The sequence below is a fragment of the Euphorbia lathyris genome, chromosome 1 (genome assembly GCF_963576675.1).
Source record: "Euphorbia lathyris chromosome 1, ddEupLath1.1, whole genome shotgun sequence".
Lineage (NCBI taxonomy): Eukaryota > Viridiplantae > Streptophyta > Magnoliopsida > Malpighiales > Euphorbiaceae > Euphorbia > Euphorbia lathyris.
In genome coordinates, this window is record NC_088910.1 from 102,519,460 (window position 1) to 102,547,266 (window position 27,807).

A 27,807-nucleotide genomic window follows, 5' to 3' on the forward strand; every position below is an offset into this window, starting at 1 on the left:
GGCATTAGATATGTACTAACACCTCTATCGGGGGAGCCCAAAGACAAAGGGAAGTCTACCTTGATCGTCTGCCCAACTCACAAGGCGTTTATTAACGAGTGTGAGGAAAGCCAAACGGTTTATGTAGTGATGGTGAAGACGAGCACACCGACGGGAAGGATGGGAAGTGAAAATGAAGAGGTTCCGGAGGAAGTGGGGAGATTACTCAATGAATTCCGAGATGTCTTCCCGGATGAATTACCGGATGGGTTACCACCCCTACGGGACATCCAACACCATATTGATCTAGTGCCGGGAGCTAGCTTACCTAGTCTTCCCCACTACCGGATGAGTCCTAAGGAGAGTGAGGTAATGAAGGAAAAGGTGGACGAATTGATTAAAATGGGGTATGTTAGGGAAAGCATGAGCCCATGTGCGGTGCCGGCCTTGTTGACACCCAAAAAGGATGGGTCGTGGAGGATGTGTGTGGACAGTCGAGCCATCAACAAGATTACCATTCGGTACAAATTCCCGATTCCCTGACTTGATGATATGCTCGATCAGTTGAGTGGTTCCAAGGTCTTTTCGAAGATCGACTTGAGGAGCGGGTATCACCAAATCCGAATCAAAGCGGGAGATGAGTGGAAGACGGCGTTTAAGACGCGTGACGGGCTATATGAGTGGTTAGTGATGCCATTCGGGATGACCAATGCACCGAGTACTTTCATGAGATTGATGAACCAAGTGTTGAGTCTGGTGATTGGGAAGTTTGTGGTGGTCTACTTTGATGATATCCTCATCCATAGTAAGACACTAGAAGAGCATGTGGAGCACTTGAGGACCGTATTAACATTGCTCCGGGAAAACCAACTCTTTGCCAACACTAAGAAGTGTGACTTTGTGATGGAGAGCTTGGTGTTCCTTGGGTATGTGGTCAGTGGGAGTGGGATTCGAGTGGATGAAGAGAAGGTGAGGGCTGTCCGGGAATGGCCGACTCCGAAGACAGTTGGGGATATTAGGAGTTTCCATGGGTTGGCTACGTTCTATAGGCGGTTCATCCGAGATTTCAGCGCTATCGTGGCTCCTATGACCGAATGCTTGAAGAAGGGTAGAGGTTTCAAGTGGGAAGATGAGCAAGAGAACAGTTTTGCTTTGATTAAGGAGAAGCTAAGTACCGCTCCGGTGTTAGCTTTTCCGGACTTCGAGAAGCTCTTCGAGGTTGAGTGTGATGCTAGTGGAGTTGGAGTTGGGGGAGTGTTAATGCAAGAAAAGAGGCCCATGGCGTATTTTAGCGAGAAGTTATGTGACTCAAGGCAGAAATGGGCCACTTATGATAAGGAGTTCTATGCGGTAGTGCGGGCTCTCAAGATGTGGGAGCACTACCTTATTGGGAAGGAGTTCATGTTGTACACCGACCACCAAGCCCTTAAGTACTTGGGGAGTCAAAAGCAAATCCGGAGCTCCATGCATGCTAGGTGGTCCGCATTTGTGGATAAGTTTCCTTATTGACTTCTCCACAAATCGGGTCAACAGAATAAGGTGGCGGATGCTTTGATCCGGAGGATTGCACTTATGAAGACCGTGGCCTTGGAGTTAACAGATTTTGAGCACATCAAGGGAGAATACGAAGATGACACGGACTTTGGTATTGAGTGGGAGAAGTGTCGAAGGGGCACCGAAGAGGGAGGATATCAGCTTGTGAACGGATTTCTCATGAAGGGTAGCCAGCTGTGCCTTCCAAACACGTCTATATGAGAAAGAGTGATCCGAGAGCTACATGGGGGAGTGTTGGGCGGCCACTTTGGTAGGGATAAGACCTTGGAGGCGATTAGCTCCCGATACTTTTGGCCTAAGATGAGGAAAGATGTGGCATATATCGTCGAGCGATGTGAGAATTGTCAATCCTCCAAGGGGCATGCCACCAATACCGGATTACGTATGCACTTGCCGATTCCGGAAACTATTTGGGAGGATCTCTCGATGGATTTCGTGTTGGGACTGCCAAGGACTCAACGGGGCATGGATTCTATCTTCGTGGTGGTGGATAGGTTTTCAAAGATGGCACATTTCATCCCGTGTCGAAAGACTAATGACGCCACCGCCATTGCTAAGCTTTTCTTCCGTGAGGTAGTGAGATTACATGGGGTTCCAAAGAGTATAGTGTCGGATCGGGACACGAAGTTTGTTAGCCACTTTTGGCGAACTCTTTGGGCTATTCTAGGAACTACCTTGAAGTTTAGCACCACAGCTCACCCCCAAACGGATGGGCAAACCGAAGTAGTGAATCGGACTTTGGGAAATCTGTTACGGAGCAAGTGCCGGGATAAGCCCAAGATGTGGGATTATGTGATCGCCCAAGCCGAGTTCGCCTATAACTCCGCCGTAAGTTCGACCACCGGGAAGTCACCCTTCGAAGTTGTATACACCAAGGCCCCGAACCATTCGCTTGATTTAGGGGAGATTCCGAAGGTAGAAGGGAAGAGTGTGGCGGCCCAGAATTTGGCCAATGACTACCACCAAATGCACCAAGAAGTGCGGGATAGTATTGAGAAGAAGAATAGTAGGGACAAGGCCAAAGTTGACGAGCACCGAAGGGATGTGCAATTCGAGGTGGGGGATGAAGTAATGGTGTACTTGGGTAAGGAGCGACTCATGCACGCTCCTAGTAGTAAATTGAGACCGAGGAAGTACGGCCCGTTCCCAATCACCAAGAGAATGAGCGCCAATGCCTACCAACTAACCCTTCCCAATTGGCTTGAGAAGATGTCTTCTTCTTTTAATGTGCAGGATCTTAGCTTGTGGAAACCGGAGGGGACGTTGCCAACCAAAGTCACCGAGGCGGGACCCGACTCTTTCGAAGAAGGGGAGAATGATGAGGACATCTTATCACTAGTCCCGAGTCCGGAACAACGAGGAGCCACCCGGGAGAACCCACTCAAGGAGAGCAAGGAACAACCCAAGCCAGAGGGCACGCGGGGCGTGCCCAACCGAACGCAAGGCTTGGGAATGGTGGTCTTGGATGAAAAGCCATACCAGTTAGTGACGCGGGGCGCATCCCTCACCACGCGGGGCATAGTGAACCACATCAAGCAAGAAAACGTCCAGGAGAGCAAACACGCGGGGCGCAACCCTTGGGCGCCTCGCGTAGGTTCCAGTCCAGAGATCCACCAAGTTCAGGAGCCCCATGACGCGGGGCGTAATCTGCAGGACGCCTTGCGTACTGAGCTCGAGCCAGCCTCCTCAAGTTCAGGAGCACATCTACGCGGGGCGTAACCCCGAGACGCGGGGCGTGTTTTGACCTGGAGAATACTTCCCCTCCAAGTTCTCACCTTGAGGGACCATTTCTGTGACACTCTATTTACTGTTTTGCCATTGTGACTTAATTACTAAACTTCCCCTTCCCTATTATACCCTTATGGCCATGTGTTAACCAAAACCCTATTCATAGGCTTTTGGGTCTTTTGCTTTGTTTTGTGGGAGAGTATTTAAACCCCCATGTTTTGTAATGTTCTAAACTTTTGATGAATTAAACCTATAGCCTCCTTTGAGAGCTTGGATTTCATATCCTTTGGGTTAACTCAACCTTCAAGTTTAGCTTGAGAAGATTGAATTCTTTGTGGATTTACGATTAAAATCCTCAGTCGATTTCACCCTACATCAGAAAGTTCCAAAAAAGATTATTTTCGAAAATCGAAAATGTAGTTTCATAGCAAATATGATATTGAACAACTTTAAATCTTGAAAATTTTCATTTTTAGATCGTTAAATATGGTTTTAATAGCATTAATTCAAAATGTCCTTGTTTTATTAAAAGTGTGAAACCTCAATCCTCGGTTTAACAAAAAAATAAACCACAATCCTTTATCTGAAAATTAATGAAACCACAATAATTTTATTTAAAATTTACCCTAAAAAAATATTAGATTTCAATCCTTAAAAACTTTACTAGTTTAGACAATAAAATATAAAAATTCCCAAGTGTAAAAGGGCTAGGATTGGGGGAATCATCGATTAAGATTGGATTTGGTTTAATTCTATAAAAGAGAAAAGGATAAAAGAAAAGGGAACGGTGAAAGAAGAGTGAAGGTCGGTGGTGGTGGGTTCTGATAGTGGCGGCGGCAAATCCCAGATGCTACTCTTTCTCATGGTGGCCAGGCCATTTCGAGCTTATTCTTAGGGGCCTCTCTCTCTCAACTGACACGTGTCCACCTATGGACCATTCTCCTCCCAATCATTATTCTCATGTTGTTGGGCTGTAAGGTTTTTGGCCTTTGAAAGTTCTAACAAACAAATAAGACTGACAATCTAAGAAACAATATAATTTAGGGACAATCCAATCCAATTTGAGATTTTTACTTTTTACATTTATATCATCATATATAAAGAAAAATATAACATATTCCATCACTAAAGTATACAAATGCAATATAAAATTAATTAGTTATCTCTTTTGAATTTTAATTTTAAATCCATCTTCATTATGTTAATAAAGTGATTCCAGAATTGTTTAATTTGGTTGATCAAGATTACGTATATTATAATTACTCTAGACTCTAGTATCACAATGGAAGGAGAGAGAGCACTAAAAAAAGTCTTGTATGAATATGATTAAGGTTTCTTATCCTCCATATATAAATATATATAATGTGATGATGGTCCAGTAGAATATTTGTTTGTTTTTTTCTCAAGATAATCAATTGGGGATGAACATGGGAACGTGTTGATCTTTTGGACCAAAGAATTAAGTTAAACAATTAAAATAAAATTGCAGATTAGTTTCTTCCATTAATTTATGGCTATTTGGTAAGTTGGGAATAATATGATACCTCAGTAACCCTCCCTTTTTCTTTTTTAAAATTTTCAACCTTTGGTTGTTGTCAAACAAGGGACAAGCAGGAGAGAGAGAGAAAAAAAAGGTGCCGATAAGGATGAAGAAAATCAGCTAATATCTATCGGCTACCAGTAAACAACCAAACCGAACATGCCTTCAACTTTATAGCAGACAGCTCCGGGAAAATTCACTTTTCATCTTGCAACTTTAGCATCTTTTCTTTTTGGTATCATAAATTTACCAAGTGAGATTACATAATCTCAAAATTGCAGTCACCTGACCAGGATTAACACCAAAATTATCAATTTCACCATAAACTAATTTTCATTTCACTCTTTGGGAGTCCCTGGTATATCATTGCTACCTAAACAGGAATACCAGTTATATTACACCAGGATGACTGCCATTCTTTTTAATCTTCATGTTTATGTGCTTGCAGATCATTGATGATGTTCTACCATCGACCTCCTTGGATGACAATGAAATCTTTTGCAGCATGTCAATACAGTGGATTCCTATTTACATCTTTGTACAGCAAATACCGTGACCGGGTTTTACCGAGTGCTGCATACCTGAAAATGAAGTAGAATATATCATATAAAGTTTCAAAGAATTGCAGAAAATGAGAGAAAAGGTCATAGTTTTTTGTTGAGTCTTCACCATTGAGGCACAAAAGGGGCCATCCAAATGACATCACCAGCTTGGACAGGGTACCTGTAATAAAATAACCATATCATTATGCAATAAGAACTACCTTTATGGAAGTGGTAGCAAATGGAAGAAAATACCAAATCAAAAGCAGGGCATAAAGTGATAAACTAAAGTAATGTTTCGCCGAAAGATATTCCAGAAGAATTCAGAAAAGCAACCACTTACAAGTTATCTGTTCAAACCTAACCTATTACTCAACCAGACACTATGATTTGCCAAGATCTACATATAAGAGCATGTTATCATTCACTCTTATCCCATGTGGACCTAACATATCCAGAAAGTCCCATTCCTTTTATCTGATATATTTTCAAAAAGAAGTCCGAATGTGCATCTTACATAGATAATCAATCATTATCTGAATCAAGTATTTATACCTAAGATACAGAACCTACTTTTCTGCTTTATGCATAATACATGGTTCCTATAAAAGAGCTTTAGTCTAAATTTGAGCCTAGGCGCTAGGCTCAAAAAGGCGCACTCAGGCATGAGCCTCTTGAGCAGAGCCCGCCTTTTGGCTTCTCAAGCAACATGCCTAGAGCCTACCGCTTTTTGAGCCTGAGGTACGCCTTTGATAACTATGGAAACAGCAAAAAGTTCATGAGGCAGCTTTAGGATCAGTAATAGACAAATAATTCATCGAAGTTACAACTTAAACACTTACCAGCTATCACCCAAACGATAAACTCCTTGTCCCTCTAATAGAAGTAAACCGTGCTGATTATAATGGACTTCCTGTAAGCAAACAAACAGGATGAGGAAAAGGTATAATATCCATGTAGCAAGTCCAAGGCAACAGAGATCCCTCTGAAGCTGAAAACTGAACAAATTACTAAAAGCATAGCCTTATTTCTAAGGCATGACCATAACTTAGTTAAATTGTTTTACCAGAATCAGCCAAGACTCGTCTTCTGTGCATAAAATCTTCTCCATTGAAAAGATATCGGTCAAGAGAAACGAAAATTGTACCCAACATTTTGCTCAAGATGAGAGCTTTTTGTTGGCCTGCTATTCTTCAAAAGTTGAATACTAACACCTTTGTTGCAGAAAAGAAGCGGCAACAAGGTTCTATTTTCTAAGAGGTGTATTATTTGTCATAATGTAAGCATAATGAGCCTCATTTCTATTTAAGATTGAACTCAAAGGGCTTCTGATACTGTTTTTATGCAATTTTCGGCTGAAAAACAGAAAGTCGTGACAGAGATTCTCAAAATCTCGGTCGCGACACGCACTGGGCAGGGGGGAAATTTTTTCTTCCTGGCTTGCCGGCTTGCTCGTCGTCCAGAGATTTTCGTGCTGTAGGCCAAAAACTTGTATTTTTACATTTTCAACTTATAAAAATTATTTCTTCTTGCACTAATGTTCCTGTAATGATTTTTTAAACCTTAACTTTATCTATCTAACCAAAATAAGTAAATAAAAGAAAATCTAGAAAGGAAGTGTGATGATTTCAATCAGAAAGAAAGCCTACCTTCACGTTAAGGAATTCACCAGGTTGAAAATCCATGATCTGCAGACAGGGGAATAATGATATGAAATTATACAAAATAAATCATCTCCAAAAGCTTACAGGCCCAAGGTTGGAACTTACAGCAGTCAAAATCATGATTACTAACAATTGTACAATAGTATCAGAGCATACTCTATACACAATCCTAAACCCAAGTTTATAATTCAACCATATAACTTATTCTCAAGTGACCATATAACATCATGCTTTGAAGAACAGGATAATAATAATAATAACTCCAGTTCCCTATATTCTTCTAACTGGAGACATCATCAAATAGCTTCAACTGTAGTATTTTAAGCTCATCAGTCAGTCCCTAACATCCTTTAATAGAGACTTCTAAATATTGGATAAAACACTGAAGTCTAGTGCATCAGGAGTTCTATCTGCATTTCGATATTTTCAGCTAGAAGACAATTTAATGAAGAAATATATCCAGTAACCCTGCATATGGAGAAAAAGAGGGAAATGGAGCGAAGGAGATGCTGACAGAAAATTTTGTCAACCAAAATGGTTCAAAATTCCAACTTCGGTATACCACAAAAAGAAAGCTTATGAGCTTTCCCACTTAAATCATATGCATAAAGATTAAACTCTGGGAAACAGGTAGTGGCTTACATGGATATTAAAGTCATAATTCAATGATGGGGGAAGAAGCTTCCTAAGTTCAAAAACCTGGCAAAAAGTAAAGACAGACACAATTGTCAAATAGCAGTCCAACAATACTCCAGTAAAACAGTGGGCAGTACATCACATTTCAAGGTAGTCAACAGAAAAAGATACATTCAAGTGATGTGTCCTCAGATCCCCTAAAGTGTGCAGCAAAAAAAGTACTTGCATAATATAAGGCCCATATTTTCTAGAATAGTTTAATTGATATATAGTGCAATTAGTAGAATATATACATAAAATGCTACCATACATATAACATCATATGAAATAACATTTAAAATGTAAGTCGAGTAGAATAAATAGAGAAAAAAATCAAGTTCATATACTTCAGTAGAAGAGAGAAAAAAAAAAGCATAAAGAGTATAAAAAATGTTGAAAGGTAGGATGTTTTACGTTTCTAATCAAGAGATATTCAAATGAGTCACAGCTAGAAGTTATGATATTAAAGAAAAAGCAGGAGTGTAAGTAACATTAAATCAAAGAAGGTGGGAACTAGGAAGCACCGAAACTTCTAGGAGGTTAACATACACTCCAGGGACAATCGAGGACACGCACCCGACACACCAAAATAAGTGTCTCCTCTTTTTATTTTCTTTTTTATGGGGACACTTCTAGGAAACTTCGGGTACACGGCTTCTGAGTTGATTAAGTAAAATATAGAGTTTTTTTAATAATTTTACAAAAACATAGGGGTTGATATATTAAAAAAAAAAACTAATTAAAAAAAATCAAGATATACAGAAAAGAATATAGCAGCCATCCTTTTTCGGTAGTTTAAATAGTTTGAAGTATTAAATGTTTCTTTTTGATGAATTAATGACTTATTACGGGTGTTATTTATGATATATATCTATATATTTAGTGTGTTCCCACCGTACCCGTGTCTCATATTTTTTTAAAAATTCAGTTTGCCGCACCAGCACCCACACCCGTGTCGGAGCTTCCTAGGGTGAGAACTACTACAATTCAAAAGGTTAAGCACCTGGTTGCAAGACTGCAGAATTTGTCTTCACTTAGAATGAAATATTAAAAAGACAAGATGGCAAAGAATCCTCTGCAACTGTTTTTAATGATTAAAGCCACCTCCATATTTCAACCCTTTAAAATAATTCAATAAATAACAATAACTTTGAAGTACAAAAACAATATAAATTATATCGAACTCCTAAAACTTCAAATTATTAAAATTACAAATAATTGAACAGAATTCAATGTATTTTGGATTCTTAGAATTTAAAGTCAATTGAAATTTAAAATAATTGTATAAGAAATGTTTCTATGCCCAAATATACATATATACACACACACACACAAAGGGAGCCAGCCCCTTAATAAAGAAACATCTATTAAACAGCATCAGGAACTAGAACCTTTCTTGCTTGACTCAGCACTTAGGCAAACTTTAAATGTCATAATACTAATATAATTTGAAAGAACACGTAATGATTCAATGGGAAAAAGACAATAATATGTGTCCACATGCCCCTGTGAATTCTTGTATTCAAAACCAAAGGAAAAAGAATAACTCATAACTTACCTCTCCAGGAGTCTCAAGAAGTGGCTGTTTGTCTGTTGAACCCACAATGAGTTCTGTGATAAGATTATCTAGAGAAGCATACCTAAAAGAAAGAGAATTAATAACTGCACATACAGTGGTGGAATAATTTGACAAGAAAAACTAGAGTTTCAGTAAATCTTTTGAGCATAGACACCATCCATAAGGCTACACCTGCACTCAAAACCAATAGAACATGAAGTAGCTACTCAATTGGTTAACCAGAATTAATGGCTAAACAAACCTTCGTTCAAAGACAGCAAGAGTAGCAGATGTCTCACACTCCACAGAGTGGTCGAAACCAGGAGGTAGATAAGCATATGAATCCACCTATATAAGCAACAGTATGGCATAAAAACTCTGAGCCTCCATTTGCTAAACTAAAACTAAAAGATATTAAGTTTCCCAATTACAAATTTTACTTGTTGGGGTGCGTGCTTGTCTTTATTCAATTAATGAAAACAAACCAGACACTCGTACCATCAGTTTGTGGCTAGCACCAGATTTATTTATGAAAGTCACAGAACCCTGAACCACGAATATGAACCTAATTGGATTGTAAAAAATGCATTAGACTGGATTTATCTTGCATCATTCTATTCATTATGAAAAAAGAAATTAAGAACAATCAATCCACCTCTCTACATTAGGCGGAGGAAGCCCCGATCTTGATTTTCCTGTAGTATAGGAGCCAATATAAGCAACAAAGCCAGTCAAATTAGCAGTGCGATTAATCATTTATTTGTTGCCCGCATTTTGCACATCAAAGTTGCACATAACACATGGCCCCCTTGAATCACAGATTATTTTTATTTACACCAAAAATTATCCAAATATTCTTTGCCTCTAAATATCAGAAAATAAATACTGCTTCATAAGTATCTCTATGTTGGGAGAATCTCCAAGAGATCTGCAGCCCAATCACATAAGATCAGAGCTGCACTGAGTAGTGTGCAATAGAAAAACAAAGTCAAGCGCCTGTCAAAGTCAACAACTGCCAACACAAAGGAAACTATGCTGCTGAACTTGACAGCAAGGCTGGCTCACAACATTCAAGTAACTGCGTCCACAATTGGATTTCCCTTGGTTTTATTGTAAGTAGCATTACAGGTAGTTTCATCATTGGAAGGAACTTAAGTTTTTCTAGACCATACATCTAAAGTCAAAAGCTCACCCACTACCTTTTCGAAATAAATACTTAGAAGAAATGAATCAATTGAACGGACAAGAATGAGTAGTTGATTTTATCTAGATAGGTCAGGTAATTAATCAGTCACATATGGATGATATTAACACCAAATCTAATTGATAAAAAAAACACCCAGTAAATCCTGTATTCCGTTTGTTTTAAAATCTCATGGAGCATTTTGATTTTGTAAAGGAAAGGAGGACATTTCCTTGCCTAGTATGAATTAAAATAAGACAAGTAGTGTATAAATTTAAATTTAGTGAAATGAACAACTTTAGGGGTTAAAAACATATGAACAATTGAAAATGTATTAAAACCTCAGAATCATGTTGTAGACACTGAATTTTGCCATTTTGGAAACATGGACCAAGGTGCCAATTGATGAAACCTTTAGTGTTTATTTTGAATTCTGGTGTTGGTAACAAAGCTCCAGCAAAAATTCAAATTGCTCTCAAGACCATACACCCTAAATTTTTGTCTAAGCTTTGTCATGAACATTAAAAACAAATCTATCTTTCATCACCGTAAACATGGTCCACTGTACACAAAATTCAGTGTCCACCCAAGTTACAAATTACAATCCTATTCTCAAAGAGGAAAGGCGATTAGTATTTTGAATGGTATAAAACTATAAAATTACCATGTTATAATTTAAGCCTTTATAACTTAGCAATGTGCAACACTATACCAAACCTGCTAGCTGTTTTATGAGGTATCATCTTTTTTAACCTTGTCTTACTACTACATTGCATATGCACAGAAAATAATGTCTGTAAGTGCATGTACCAATTAGCATTATTTGTATATGATGGACAAACGCTTTTTTCTTTTGCTATTGATCCATCTTGTGCCTTGGAGTGAGGTTTGCCAGCCTAAAGATTCTGGGGGTCTGGGTATTAGGAAAGCAAAGGACAATAATAAAGTTTTATTAATGAAACTCCTTTGGCGTATGTGGCAAAACCCCTCCTCTCTTTGGGTTCGCCTCCTTTGTGGTAAGTATCGGAAAGACAAAATCTTCGGGGGCCCGAAAGAGAGAGTTGCTAATTGTTCCTTCCTCTGGAAAGGACTTAGTGCTGTGTTTGATGAGTTCTGCTTGGGAGTTGGCCTGGAGGTGGGGAATGGTAAGTCCATTAGTTTCTGGTTTGATAACTGGATTGGGGATAAACCGTTAATTGAGGTGTGTTCTTCCCCCCGCCTAGTGATATACGCAACTGGAGGATTGCCGATGTGGTTGACTCGGAAGGGGACTGGATCTGGTCAAAGTTTGATACTTTCTTTAGCCTTGAGACTCTCCTTAGAATGCGGGGAGTGAAGGTGAGTAATCAAGAGGAAGACTTGGATAGGCACTGTTGGGCGCTGACTAACAATGGAGTTTATTCTTGCAAATCGGCCTTTGAAGCTTTCTCTCTCTTTAGATCTGATCCTCCCTCGGATGTGTGGAAGTCGATTTGGACCCTTAAAGTTCCTTTCCGTATTAGGAGTTTCCTGTGGCTGGGCGTTAAGGACAGGCTTCTTACTAATTCGGATAGGCACAGAAGGCACTTGGCTGATTCTGGAGCTTGCAGTAGATGCAGAGGTCATATTGAGACTTTGTGCCATGCTCTTAGAGATTGCTCTAATAGTAAAGAGGTTTGGAGGAAAATTCTCCCACACCATATTTTCTCTTCCTTCATGGCACATTCTGAGGTCGACTGGTTCTCTGATGGTGTTAGAGGAAAGTTGCTTCCATACATGGAGCATGGTGACATTTTCTTTGCTATTATGTCACCAAGTTTGGAAATGGAGAAACGAGGAGATTTTTGGAGATAAAACTGTTTTTATGACAAACTTAGCTGATTTCTTCTCGAAAAAACTTTTCTCTATTATCGATAGTTTCAAAGGAGAGTCCCTTGCCAGAGCCTCTCAGTGTTGTGATGTCCATCTCGTGGGATGGAGCAGGTCAAGAGAGGGGGTTGTGAAGCTGAATACTGATGGTTCCTGCCTCAGTAACGGTAAGATTGCGGCTGGAGGTGTGCTTAGAGATGTAGGGGGCGTCTGGCTTTCTGGGTTCTCCCAGAATTTAGGGTTGGGTTCTTCCTTTTCTGCGGAGCTCTGGGCTATTCTTACTGGAATCAATCTTGCTAAAAGGCTGGGTGTTAAGAGGCTCTCTGTGGAGTCTGATAATTTGGAAGCAATCAAAATGATTTCTGAGAATCATTCTATGGGTCTTAACAGTCGCAACCTCATCAAAGCTATTATAAGGCTTTGCTCCTCCTTTGAGTTCGTAGAGTTCAGACACATTTTTAGAGAGCAGAATCGTGTTGCTGATCGCTTGGCAGCGGCGGGCCATGAAGGGACGTTAGGCGTTACTACCCTTCCTGTTTCCCCTAGTTTCATCTCTCATCTTCTCTTAGAAGATAGGATTGGGGTTAGCTTCCCTAGGCTAATTCCTGGGTAGTTTGTTGTTATTCGTTTTTCTTTTCCTTTTCTACCAAAAAAAAAAAAAAAAAAAAGTATTATCATTACTTACATGTTACTATTGATTCCTTGTTTACAAATTTGAAAATTAATATCAAATTCTGGGAAATATAAAAATACCAAACTGTCATCTACCTGAATTTAATCTCGTATTAATAACTTTAAAGATGTACTTGTTGATTGTAAAATATAAAGCATTTTTTATATTTGTGCACAACAATATGTTAGAAAGCTTTTAAGTGACATTATACTTTTTCGAGCTGTTTGACAACCCTCTGTACAAACTTGTGCATGATGCTATTAAGATGTTATTGAAGAGCCAGGTGACAACTTCAACTTAAGCAACAATTATTGTGTAATCTCATCTTATTTGAATTCCTTCACCTATCTAAACAGAAACATATGAATCATTTGATGCATAAACCACATGAAAACCTTTAATTCATGAATGACAATAATATATAAAGCAAAAGCATTTATGATCCAATTGAACAAACCTTGCATCTTTGCTAGATTCATCACAAAGTGTGAGCCCATAGCTGGTGTGATTAGATATGCTCCTAATGTATTTACCCTATCAAATAAATTGAAAAGAGTAAATACGCAGCAAGGTCATATTTCTAACTACAAATACAAATGCAAAGTTGTAATTACCAATCAGGTAATGGGCTGAAAACATGACTTTCAGGTGTTATTAAAGCATGGTCTCGTTTATAAACACTGCGTGTGAAACCTGGTAAGTCTGCAAAAGAATAACCAAATTAAACCTTGGACTAGCTAAAAACAACCCACCCCCAACCCAGGTAAGTAAAAGTAAACGTGAAACAAAATGAAACTATAACCAGTGTTATTAAAGGCGCACTAAGGCGCAAGGGGGGTCCTGGAGCCTTGGCGCAAGGCGCAACTTAAGGCGCGCGCCCGAGCGACCCGAGGCGCACACAAAAAAAATATCATAAATTCATAATACTAGTCACAAATAATCACAAATAGTCAAATAACAACAATAAAACCATAAAATGCATGAGTTAAGTTCTAGTTAACTACTAAGGCATGAGTTAACTGTTGCGATATGTGAAGTAAAAACTGTCGATCTTTGTCTATCCATGCTTTTCTTTTATTTTCTGAACTTAAAAGACCCTAAAATACCTTAACCTTAAAATACCCTCAAAACCCTAAGTACCCTCAACCCTAAAATACCCTAAAATACCCTAAGGTAGCTGAGGCGCGCGCCTTGCGCCTGGCTTAAGGCGCACCAAGGCGCACTAAGGCGCGCGCCTGACTGACCGCGCCCGCCTTTGGGCTCCAGAGGCGCTAAGGCTGGAGCCTTAGCCGAGGCGCGCCTTTAACAACTATGACTATAACACTTCTTTTTTTCAATTATTTAGTTCCTAAACAATAACAGCCTGTTGGCCTAACCATTGTAACCAAGGCTGAAACTATATTTTCGTCTTTCACATAGTAGATCAAGTCCCATCCGGGAAATGTTACAATTTTCTTCTGGTAATTACTTGGAGTCTATAAAATTAGAGGCTTTGGCTCTTTCAGAGAAGCCTTTAGGTTTTATATCATTAGGATATAATCGTAAAAATAACTAATTGCTCACTCTTCCATAGCTCAAAACAATGGAAAAGGAAATCTCCAATTCTCTTTCACAATCCCATTTTTTGAAGCAATCAAATAGTACTCAAAGGTATCCTTCAGGATACGCCAGCATTCCACTCTTATGTTTCATTAACATCATACACAGTATTCAGCATTCCATATATGATGGTAAAAGTACATAGGAGTGGAAATTTTGAATGGAAGCATCAGAACAGGTAAACAAAGACCTAACTCACCCCAAAAGGTACCTCAAAGGGTGAGGATTGCCTCACATATTTAAGGAGCCATGTAGCTTCCTCATTTAGCAATGTGAGATGTCTAACAAAAACTTGTGTCTTTATCAATGTCTTAGCAACATTGTACATGATATGCATCTGATTTTCTAATCCATTCCTTGCCAATGTACTTGTACAAAATCGTTATCACCAACCTTAAGAGAGGCAATGAAAGTTTGAAGAAGCACCGACCAAATCTCAAAAGTTACACATGATTATTGAAAACGAGTCGAGTCCCCCCTTTGTCATTTTCAAGTACAATATCAAGCGCACTAAGAAACACCCTAAATTTCGGTTTCATTTATTGTTAACAAAACCAAAACATATAATAAACACGATTCAAGATCAAATAAGTCTAGATAATTACACAAAGTAGTAAGAACTACACATTTCTCTTCTGCATAAGACTCCAAAAAGTTGGGAAGAAATATTGACCTTGTAGATGGGAAGGAGAAAGTGTGGGATCTGTGACTTTCCAGTAAATAGATTTGGAATCATTATCCCCATCAAATGCTGATGGTGCGGAGCAGAACCCTCCATCGGCCAAAGCAATCTTAACCAAACCTATAAAAGTAAGTAATGATTTCACATGATTTCTTCCTAAAGACAAACAACTTTACTCCAATAAAATACAAATTTAGAGCAATTTTGTAAACGGGAAACAAATTGGAAAATTGAAAGAACAATGAGTAGAGGTAGTGAAGGAAATAGCAATTACTTGATACGAGTGAGATGAAAAGGAGGAGAGAATGTGGAGTGCGTATCGGTTTCATAGATTGCATCAGGTAAAGGTGCAAACAATCAGATTGGGTAAGTGAGATAGTGAAAGAAGCCAAGAAAGGCGTGGTCTTTCACTTGTCTGTCTTCAGTTCACTGAACTGAAGAGTGGAGTCCTCGTGGATCAGTGGATGACGGAACGGCAGTGACTGCTGACTAGGAAAATACTTTTTTAATGCATTTATTTGTTTGTTTAATGGAAATTCAATTCTCTCTAAAGGATAAGGTTAACATTTCAAGCGAAGTATAACTAATAATTTAACGCAAACATTTTCAAGTAATATTAATTAATTATTGAGAATTTGAAAAAATTAGTTTAAATGTTTTTTTTTTAAATCAAACTAGTTTGAATGTCTGAACTTCTAAGCAATGATTTATACATCAATAAAACAATTTGTTATAAGAGAAGAGAATTGAGAATTTCTCCCTATTGTGGAGTGTATCGCCCAAGTTCGACCAAAACCCAGTAAACCTAAATCCTTCACCACCGTTCGCCGCCGCCGCCGGCCCTCATCCTAGCTCTACGAATAATGGATAAAGCTCCAGACCTAATCCAACGTATAACCCTCGAAGATGAAGAGGTCGCTGGTCTAGTCTTCCAGACGGAAGACATCGCTCTCCCGCCAAAACCAACTTCTTGGAGTCTAGTCGGGACTTTTCTAACAGTTCGAAGTATTAAAGTCCAGTACATGAAAAACGTGCTTGCTGACCTCTGGTGCCCTTCACGCGGACTGTGTGTTTTAGAGATTGGTGCCAATCGCTTTCAATTCGAATTTTTCCATGCCCTGGAACGCGATCGGGTTCTGAAAGGGGGTCCGTGGACTTTCGATCAACAGCTATTGATATTAGCACCGCTAGAACAGGGACAAGATCCAAAGCTAGTAGAACTGAACAACACAGACTTCTGGATTCAGGTACATGACTTACCCCCTGGTTTTATGTCTGAGAAAGTTGCAGTCCATATTGGGAATTTTCTGGGAAGCTTTGTGGATTCAGACCCGAATAATTTCAATGGGATAGGAAGAACTTATATGCGGATCCGGGTATCTGTTAATATCCTGAAACCACTCAAGAGAAAGTTAAAGATAAGCAAGGAAGGTGGTAACTTCTCGTGGGTATGCTTCCGCTATGAAAGATTACCAACGTTTTGCTTTTACTGTGGATGCATAGGGCACTCTGACAAGTTTTGTGAACTACTCCTCGATGTTCCTGACCCGTTGGCTGAGGAGAGGGTATATACACAATTTCTCAGAGCTCCGTCATGGCGAGCTGCGCAACAAGTTCACTCTAAATTCCTGTTAACCACCCCCCCACCAAGACAGGAAACAGAACATCCTCTGCAGATCTCCAATGGCACAAGCCATAGAGCTACTTCAATCCAAAATAAACAGGTTTCAAGTCTGATAATCCAGTACCAAAACCACCAGAACCTAGAAACCAATAGCTCATTGAAGGAAACACAACACTATAAGAACAAACAAGTTGTTATCAATAATATAGAAGTGTTGACGGTTTCTGATACCAAGAGGAGGCGACAGGAAAGTTCAGGTAGTTCGGACACAGACATGGAGAGCAATCACGAGATGAATACTGAACTAGAGGGGGAAGATGATCAGAAGAAGCAGATTAACAGCAACATTCCGGCGGGACCTGGGAACCAGGCTCGCCCAGGACAATGAGCACCCTAAGCTGGAACTGCCGGGGGGCAGGCAATCCCCGGACAGTTCGTATGTTGAAGGACCTAGTGTCCAAACTAAAGCCTGAATTCGTGTTCCTAATCGAAGTGAAATGCAACCGTTCAAAAGTAGAAGTAATAAAGAAACAACTTGGGTTCGATAGGGTTTTCTATGTTGATCCTGTCAACCTTGGAGGTGGATTAGCTCTCTTCTGGAACCTCAAAAATTCTGTCAGGTTACTTCAATTCTCAAGAAACTATATTGATGTAATCGTTACAACTTCTGGCCACCCCTCGTGGCGTTTGACAGGTTTTTATGGATTTCCGGAAAGGATGAGAAGGAAAGACTCTTGGGAGATGATAAGACGGCTAGCTTCAGCATCCACCCTACCTTGGGTAATAGTTGGGGACTTCAACGACATCAAAGCACAGTCAGAAAAGAAAGGAAGAGCAAGACACAACACAACCCTTCTCAGAGGTTTTAACGAAGTAATCGCTGAAAGTAAGCTATCAGAAATAAGGATGGTAGGCTATCCTTTTACATGGGAACGTGGAAGAGAGTCTGGAAACTTAATTGAGGAGAAGCTCGACAGAGCACTGGCCACTGATGCCTGGTTTAGTTTGTTCCCGGGAGTAAAAATTACAAACGAAGAGGTTTCGTGTTCTGACCATACAGCACTGATATTGACTCTCGGGGGAACCAGCAACTATAGAAAACACGCCTTCAGGTTTGAAAACGCATGGCTACATGAAACCGAATGCAAAAACAAAGTGGAAAGTGGATGGCAGTGCAATAGAAACTTACAGTTAACAGACAGGATAAAAGATTGCGGAAAAATTCTTCTTAGGTGGGGTGATGAGCTGCGAAATCAGTTCAAAAGGAAAATAGAGGCTTGTAAAGAAATATTGAGAGCAACGAAACGCAGAACTGATGTGGCAAATCAACAGCTTTATCTGAGAACAAGGGAGGAAGTGAATGAACTGTTATTTCAAAAAGAATGCTACTGGAGGCAACGGTCAAAACAGCTATGGTTAAAGGATGGAGATCAAAATTCGAAATACTTCCACTCTGCAGCCACGGCTCGACGAAAAAAGAACACTCTCACTAAGCTAAAAGGGGATGAAGGAAGGTGGCATGAATGGGGGAATGGATTAGAACAAGTGCTGCAGAATTATTACGAGAACATCTTCAAATCTGAACAGTGCCTGACCGAGCCAGTGCTAGCTGATGTAACGTGCAGATTAACGGCAGCCGACAATGAACATCTGATCAAACCCTTTACCCCCGAAGAAGTCAAAACAGCAGTGTTCTCTATGCATCCGGACAAAAGTCCGGGTCCTGACGGCTTTAACCCGGGTTTTTACCAAAAATTTTAGAGTATTGTGGGAGAAAAAGTGACGGAAGCGTGCCTAGAATGGCTTAACACAGGGATTTTCCCTGAGGAGATTAACGAAACTACTCTGGTTCTTATTCCAAAAAAGTCTCTGCCCGAATACGCCGCAGACCTGCGCCCGATAGCTCTGTGCAACGTAATATACAAAATTATCTCCAAAGTACTTGCTAACAGACTCAAGAAGGTTCTCCGTCTGGTTATATCAGAACAACATAGTGCTTTTATCCCCGGAAGGCTGATCTTAGATAATGTAATGTTAGCTTTCGAAGTTAATCATTACTTAAACAGGAAAACACAAGGACGGGTGGGATTTGCATCTCTCAAGTTATACATGGCAAAAGCATACGATAGAGTGGAGTGGAAATTCCTGGAGCAAATGATGGTAAAATTGGGTTTCTCTCCTCTCTGGATTCAACTAGTAATGCAGTGTGTGACAAAAGCTCGATATAACATTATAAATGGCTCGCATACTATCGGCCCTATCATTCCACAAAGAGGGCTTCGGCAAGGGGACCCTATTTCCCCATACCTATTCTTGATATGTGCAGAAGGCCTATCAAACTCTTTATCAAAGCTAGAAGAAAGAGGAATCATTCATGGGTGCTCAGTAGCAACACAGGCTCCCCCGATATCACACTTGTTTTTTGCTGACGATAGCTATTTGTTTTTCAGGGCTACGATTGAAGAAAGTGAAGCTGTCAGGCATTGTCTTCGGCAATATGAGAAAGCCTCGGGACAGAAAATAAATTTCAATAAATCTTCTATTCATTTCAGTAAAAATGTAATCGCAGCTCAAGCTGCCCTGGTGGGGGCAAGGCTCGGGATCGGAGTAGCTTCTAGCCCGGGGAAGTACCTTGGACTCCCATCTCTGATAGGAAGGAATAGAAGAGAGATATTTGGGTACCTTGAAGACATGTTCAGAAAGAGAATAAACAACTGGAAAGCTAGATACTTATCAAAAGCAGGGAAAGAGGTAATGATAAAATCTGTCCTTCAGGCACTCCCATCATATGCAATGAGCATGTTTCTGATCCCAGGTACCTTATGTGATGAACTGGAACGCCTTCTAAATTCATTTTGGTGGGGTTCTGAAGATGGAAGTGGGAAGAAGATTCACTGGAAGACTTGGGAGAAGCTCTGTGTACCCAATAAGTATAGAGGGATGGGCTTCAAGCGCTTACACAATTTCAACATTGCCCTGTTAGCCAAACAAATCTGGCGAATGCTAAAAAGGCCAAATTCTCTAGTTGCGAGAGTATTCAAGGCAAGATATTATCCTCACACATTAATACTTGAAGCTCAACTGAAATCTAATCCAAGCTTCCTCTAGAGAAGTGTTTATGCAGGACTACCCCTAATCAGGGCTCAGGCTCGTCGCCTTATCGGTTCCGGAACTCAGGTTTCAATCTGGTCGGACCCTTGGTTACCGGATGAGTTCAACCGGTATGTAGACAGTTTACCGCCTCTAGGGGCTGAAGATGCAGTAGTGGCTCAGTTAAGGGCAGAATCAGATGGGGGATGGGACCAGAATCGTTTAAATGAATGGTTATCTGCCAGGGATAGGCGGCTGGTGGCGGAAATAATCCTAAGTGCACGGGATATACCTGACAGATGGTGGTGGATGCTAGAGCGTAATGGGAGCTACTCAGTCAAGAGCGGATATCGTTTTCTGCAAAACAGCCCAGTGACGGAAATAATGTCAGCAAATGAGGTAATCTGGAATAGTATATGGTCACTTCAAACACCACCAAAAGTGAAACATCTGGTATGGAGAGCGATGTCCGGTTTACTACCAACAAGAGATGCACTTTTCAAAAAACGTGTGGAAATCCCGAGATCATGTCCAAGGTGCGATCTAAGAACGAAACTGCTTACCACGCTCTGATAGAATGCACGGAGGCTTGGCAAATTTGGTTGCTATCAGTGCTGGGCGATATCAGTTCAAGGGTAAGTAATTTACAAAAATTCTGGAGATTTGTTATCAGCCAACACAACAAGGGAACCGCGGAACAAGCAGCCACGCTGATATGGACAATCTGGAACGATAGAAACGTCAAAGTCTGGGAGAACTGTAACACGGTGCCTGCAATTTCTTTTGGTAATGCAACGGCTTTTCTAAGTAGATGGCGACAGGCACAGGTGAAGGGCTGTTTGCATACAGGCTTAGGTTCGATCGAGAAGTGGAGGAAACCGCCGGAGGGCCAGGTAAAATTAAACTTCGACACTGCTATATTTCCAACATCTGGAAGAGCAGGGTTCGGGTATGTGCTGCGCAACCACGAGGGAAAGTTCCTTGCGGCGGGGAACGGCAGGTTGGGAACCACCTCGGATCCACTAATCGCAGAAGGAATGAGTTGTCGGGAGGCTCTAAGTTGGTTGAAGCGAGAAAATATTCAAAATGTTCAAATGGAATCAGATTCACAACTCCTGGTGTTAGCTATAAACAACCCCATTGAGTTAGTTTCTCCCTTTGGCATAATAGTAGAAGATTGCAAGTCAATGATCTCCGAACAAGAGATTAAGTCTGTTTCTTTTATTAGAAGGTCTACGAACCAAGTTGCTCACTTATTAGCCCGGGCAGCTGATTCAGAGTCTGACCTTGAGGTTTGGGAGAATAACCCCCCTCAATTTATTTGTAATGCGCTGAACGTTGATATTCAATAAATTACTTTTGCTGTCAAAAAAAAAAACTAGTTTGAATGTTATTTAATGGTTATATAGGTAAGCTTTCGACTAAAAAGTTAAGAGTTTCACCGCTCATATTAAATTTACATTATATTATTTCATATATTAAGAGTAAATTTGTGATTTCTTTAAAATGTTAGGGTTAATAAAAAAAAAGGGGAAAGTTCAAATAAAACTCATGTGGTTTCACTAATTTTCAGATAAAGGATTGTCGTTTACTTTTTGTCAAAATGAGGACTGAGGTTTCGCACTTTTAATAATGCTATTAAAACTATCTTTAACGACCTGAACATGAAAATTTTCAAGAATTAAAGTTGTTTAATGTCATATTTTCTATGGAACTACATTTTCGATTTTAGAAAATCATCTTTTTTGGAACTTTCTCTCTCTAAACATTAACTTTCTCTCTCTTTACCAAACATCATCTAAATAATCTCGAAATAAAAAAGTTGAAGAATTAAAGTTGTTTAGAATATTAGTAGTTCTTAAAATATGTCATTTTTGAAGTTGTTAAGGGTGATTTTAATAGTATCAATCGAAAAAGTCATTATTTTGCTAAAGTTGAAAACTTCAGTCCTCGTTTTGACAAAAAGTAAACCACAGTCCTTTATCTGAAAATTAGTGAAACCACAGGGGTTTTATTTGAACTTTACCCTAAAAAAATCCTAATATAATAAACCTCAATTTTCTTTTTTTTTCTTTTCTTGAAATCCAATTTTCAACATTTAATTCGAGGATAAAGACCAAATTTAACCCAAACGTTTAAGAGAAGTGCGGATTTAGCTTGAACGTACGAAATTATGCAAATTTAACCCTAATATTTCCAAGCAATATCATTTTAACGCTACATTATCGAAAATTAGAAAAGACAAGTTGACTGTTATATAACTGGCACTTCAAACATTCCAAACATAAATTATGTCTAAGATGTTTGTATGTTACCAAGACAATTACAAAAATTATGCTAAAATGTTAACAATTAAGTCTGTTATATATAAGTTAATCACAATTTTTTGTATTAAGGTGTCTAAAATATCTATCTATACTATATATAATTACGGAAGCAGAGAGAAATGAGAAGAAGTGTTTTAGAGGTCTTTTTGATGAGTTGTCAACGTAGTAAAAAATCAGATTAAAAATATTTAATTAATTAAAAATAAATATTTAATTAATTAAAAATAACAAATTTATATTTATAATATATTAAATAATTACTAGCCTATTAATTAAAATAATAAAAGAAAGCAAGAGTTACGGGAAGATGAAAAAACACAAAGCAAAGGAAATCCAAAAGTCACAAATAAACTTCTATATAAAGCATGATAGATAGTATTCCACCATTATATTCATTAGTCACGATAGATAGTATTATATTTCTGAAGGTAAATATTCGATTTTTTCATATGTTGTAGTTATTTTGTTCTCAATTATGTTGTTGTTTTATTTTTATTAAACGATAGTTGTTATAGTTTAATCTTTCAGATTCATTTCTGTTGTTACCCAGATTCTATAGCTCTCGCTATCTTATCCATGTTTTCTTTTTTATTTGTCTTTTTTTTCCAAACTGATAGCTTCAATTGAAGAAATCCGACAGAAATAGAAAATGCATAAACAACTAAAACCGGAAAACACAAAAGTGTCAAAAATTACAAGAAATTCTTATGTTTCTCAAGGTAATTATTCGATTTTTTTTTCATATGTTGTAGTTAATTTTGTTCTTAATTGTGTTGTTATTTTCTTTTTATTAAACAATAGTTGTTATAGTTTCATTTTTCAGAGATAAAATTTCATTTCTGTCGTTACCCAGGTTCCATACCTCTCGCTACCTTATCCATGTTTTCTTTTTTATTTGTCTTTTTTTTCAAAATGACTAAAATAAAGATTTTATAAATTTGTATTCTTTTTTAGTATATGTTGCTAGGTGTTATCATTTCGATTGCTAACTCTTAACTAAAATTTAGATTTTCGGCTTTATATGAACTCAATTTTTGGCTTTCTCAATTGTGCTGTTGTTTTATTTTTATTAAACAATTGTTGTTATAGTTTCATCTTTCAGAGATGAAATTCCATTTCTGTCCTTATCCAGATTCCATACCTCTCGCTACATTATCCATGTTTTCTTTTTTATTTATTTATTTTTTAAAATGACTAAAATAAAGATTTTGTATATTTGCATTCTTTTTTAGTATATGTTCCTAGGTGTTATCGTTTTGATTGTTAACTCTAACTAAAATTTAGATTTTTGGCTTTTTATGAACTCAATTTTTAGTTTTAATTGAAGTTAGATTAATTTTTCTAATTCGGAACATGTTGAAATCCACTCATTTTTTTAGTTTGAGTTTAGCTAATTGATATGGATTGTATTTTTTTTATTTTTATGTATTTTGGTACAAATAGATATAAAGTTTCACACGATAGTTGTTCATTGAAGTTTGAGACATATTAAATAAAATATTAAAGAGATATTGGAATATTATACTTACAATGAAGTTTATTTCAATATAAATTATGTTATATTATTATTATTATTATTATCAAGAAGTTATTTTTTTCCAATTTTCTAGACAATGAGATTGTAAGCGTCTAATACGCTTGATAAGATGTTTATTCTTGAAGAATGTGGATTATGCTAGATACGAATTCAAAATCAAGGTAAATAAAAATAAGTTTTGATGCTCAAAATCCTAAAAATGTACATTAATTATGGATATTGAGATAATTGCTTTTGCAACATTGGCTTATATAATTTTTAACTATTATATTATGGTTTGTACAAAATTGTTAGTATTTCAAGAGTTTTTAACAGATGAAAATGAAATATAATCATACGACAAATTATTGAAAAATATTAATTAAGAAAATATTATTATTTGAATCTCTTCAAATTCTCAAATGTTGAGCATAATGATTCTAATTAATATAATTAATTTCACATATTAGTTATAAAACGTTTTTTTTTTGTACTGAGTGGTTACAATTGCGATTTAATTCTATTTAACTAAAATTAATTTATGGACTTAATACTTCATTAAGAAAAAATAAAATGTTTAATTAATGGGCAAAAAATATTTTCACTCTCCTCTTTATACGCTTATGTCTCGACATTCTCTCTTATTTTCAAAAAAAAAACCGAGAGGAAGATGGTTCTCTCCTAATTATCTTTTTTGTCTCTTCATTTTTTTTTCAATTCTTTTGTTTGTTTTTCTTACTTACAAAATTCAAGAATATATAATTATTAGAAAATATTAATGAAGTCAAATAAGTGATATCTGCGAATATGGCTGATATTCTATACAGTGAAAGAATGAAGAACAAATTAATCGAATGTCTTGATGAGATATTACGAGATGAAAATAGGAGAAATCATCATCTTAAACTGATTCAATTAGATATATTGGGTTATTGTAGCAGAATGAATAATTAATTGAATTCGAATACTTGGTGATCATGAAATTCCATCAACCAAAATAATTATCATCAAGATGAATTTGTGACTAATTCTTACGAATTTTATTTTTTTATATGTAACATATTGAATTGATAAAGTTTCTTCATATGCAACATTAGAAAAGTATTGATTGTAATAGTTTATAGAATAATATATTGATGTTGCTTCTATTTTAACATAGATTGTAATTCTTTTGTATCGTAGATATAATATTTAATTTTAATTGCAGTTTAATTCAATTTTTGTTTAACCTATATTGTAATTCTTTTGTATCGTAAATATAATATTTAATTTTAATTATAGTTTAATTCAATTTTTGGTTTTTTATTATATTCTAATATATTTCTTAATTAATCTGTTATTTTATTATTATTGTTTCACAGAATATTTGGAATATGAAAATGTATTAAAATGCCTAAAAAGTACAAATCATTGAATTTTGTAAAAATAAATAAATCATTCATCTTTAGTTAAAATTCTATAAAAAAGTAGTCAATTATTTTTAAAATTAATTTAATTTGAATTATCATTAAAAAATATATATTAATTTCAAATATACATAATATAAATTTTTTTCATAGCATGATATAAAATTATTTAAAAGTAAATATGTCAATTTATTTATTTATCTAAATTATATAAAAGTTTCATACCTCGTGAATCGCATGGGTTTTCGACTAGTTTACTTTATTATTAATAATTACAAATAACCAATAAAAATTGTACGGAACTGTTTCAGTTTATCGACAAATTTGTTTGTAAGGTATGAAGTGACAGTTAAGTAACAGTTAAATCAAATTTTTTTTCAAGTTTTCAAAAATAAATGGCTAAAATTCATCTTGCTTGAAAATGTAGGGTTAAATTTATACCATTTCGTACGTTAAGATTAAATCTGCACTTTTCTTGAAACTATAGGATTAAATTTGGCCATTATTCCTTTAATTCGGCTATAAAACATTAAAAAAAATTGTGAAATGAATAAATAATAACAATAAATGAAATTTTTATATTTATTTGAAGAAAAAATCAATACGTTTAAAATCCTTATCTAGAATTAGTTAAAAAGAAGAGTGAGGAAGAAGATAAACGAAAAAAAATATGAATGCAGCTTGATTGTCACGGTACATAGCAATAGGAAGATTGCCTACAGTTAGAATGTAAGACATCCATACGAGTTTACAAACAACATTCTTATAGCCTTATATATTCAGCTTTCGATAAATAACGTTTAACTGATGTTTTGCTTTTTAGTTTTATATAAATACACATGTTGTGCTTTAACTGCTTGCAAGTTCCAAATAAATAATATAGTTGGAACTACAATAACACCATACAATTTCTCATATAACGACTTGATTATTAGCAGGACGTCTTCAGTATTTTGGAATCCTAAACAATTTTTGTATTAAATTTTTATATCTAAATTTAATATTATTTTAGAAATAATAATACAAACTAGTGTTATTAACTGCAATTCAAATTATATAATAGTAACCTTCTCCGCATTCCCAATTTCCTTATTGTTGTTGTTCATCGTCTTCCCGAGTTCGTCAGTGTCTTCTTCTTCCCCTTTTCTCTTTTCAATTTCTGACAAATCGCTTGAATCTTTGCATCAATGATAAATTAAACAGATTAACATATGGAAAAGAAAAAGTATATTTATCGTTTGTTTTTTCAATTGTTTTTTCCTCTGCCTTTCATCTGACCATTTTGGCTTCATCGGAAGGAACAGAGTCAGATAAGCTTATGGAATCTTCAGACGATGAATTCTGCGAGGTTAGTCCGATTAAGGTAACCGAATGGTCTATTGGTTTTGTTAATTAGTATTGTTCACAACACCTCTTTATCATCATCTTCTTCAAGTTAATGGTAGTAAACTCATTTTCATTGACAATTGTTGAATTTAATTCATCTTTCTCTGATTAATTTAGGGGAAAAGATTTTTAAAATCACTTGCTTCTAATTGAGCCTTGAAGATATTGTTGGGATTGCTCAGAACAATGTTTTTTCCTTCTTCTTTTTTTTGTTTTCAACTCCTTTTTAGGTTATACCCAGAATTTAATACATCAGAATCCTGTGTATTTCACCAAATATTTCGATTGGCTTTCTGGATTGATTGTCCGTTTTTTTTTACAGGGGATGAAGAAGAGAACGACGAGGAAGAGGGTTGTACAGGAGAGAGAGGAGGGAAAGAGGAGTGTTGAGGTGTCAAGTGAGGATTGGAGGTTTATAATTTTAAAAATATAATAAATTATTAAATATAATTAAATTATTTTTATTATTTATTACGTCCAAAATTAAATGAATGTTAACTTATTTAGAAAATATCTAAAGTTTAATCGGTTTAAAAGTTTTAATGGGCCAATTTATTATTATTATATAATATCTAATTAAATTATTTTATTATATTTATTATGTCAAAAATAGTTTGATGTTTCATTTTGAAGAAATATTATTATTACATGAGTGTATTAATTTTTTTTAATGAATAAGGTCTAACGTTTTTTATTAAAAATGTTAAAGACAACCCTGACTATTAACATTAAGTTGTGGTGATTTTTCTATCATATATCACTTTTGCGGAAAAATACTCTAGAATGATTGGAGATTAGATTGTTTTAGTTTTCCTTTTTTTTCTAACTTACCAACAAAAAATTGTTATAGGATAATAAAACAATTAATTTAAACCAGAAAAATTATTGGAGGTAGTTAATTTATTGAATTATTGTACATTTATATTTTTAGTAATTTTAGAGAAAATAAAGTACACCTTGACATTTTATTTTAAATTTCTCTTTATTTATGTCCTAATTTAATTTGGTTTTTTTAGATAAATTATGTAGGCAAATTTGTTGATAATATTAATAACAAATAGATTTCATTTTGTCCGTAATTACAGAAACATTTATATACGTTGGTTAATATTTTAACTAGAGGTTAATTTAACATTGCCAAAAAAAGTTAAGTTAAATTATACTTTTAAACCTTACTTTATTATTAATTTATATCAATTAAAGTACATAGGAATAATTGATAGATAATTTTAG

The 27,807-nt window shown here is 36.5% G+C and overlaps 1 protein-coding gene across 1 annotated transcript; it reads right to left on the bottom strand.

Moving 5' to 3' along the window:
• Positions 1 to 4,944: 4,944 nt before the first annotated feature.
• Positions 4,945 to 15,713, bottom strand: LOC136209291 ((S)-ureidoglycine aminohydrolase). Its single transcript, XM_066000724.1, has 13 exons — positions 15,500 to 15,713; positions 15,217 to 15,345; positions 13,559 to 13,646; positions 13,402 to 13,478; positions 9,896 to 9,935; positions 9,739 to 9,805; positions 9,503 to 9,588; positions 9,241 to 9,322; positions 7,650 to 7,706; positions 6,993 to 7,031; positions 6,186 to 6,256; positions 5,471 to 5,524; positions 4,945 to 5,382 (listed from the first exon to the last, which is right to left on the bottom strand). Exons 1-13 carry the CDS (start codon positions 15,561 to 15,563, stop codon positions 5,310 to 5,312), a joined length of 927 nt encoding a protein of 308 aa, XP_065856796.1. The 5' UTR covers positions 15,564 to 15,713; the 3' UTR covers positions 4,945 to 5,309.
• Between the last annotated feature and the right edge of the window lie 12,094 nt (positions 15,714 to 27,807).

Excerpts from the sequence above, each read along its gene's own strand:
- LOC136209291 (XM_066000724.1), bottom strand. The coding sequence starts at position 15,563 with ATGCAATCTATGAAACCGATACGCACTCCACATTCTCTCCTCCTTTTC. Across the intron at positions 9,806-9,895 it reads CCTCCGCCTAATGTAGAGAG|GTTCATATTCGTGGTTCAGG; the intron begins GTGGATTGATTG and ends CAATCCAATTAG. Across the intron at positions 9,589-9,738 it reads GTGCTAGCCACAAACTGATG|GTGGATTCATATGCTTATCT; the intron begins GTACGAGTGTCT and ends TTGCTTATATAG.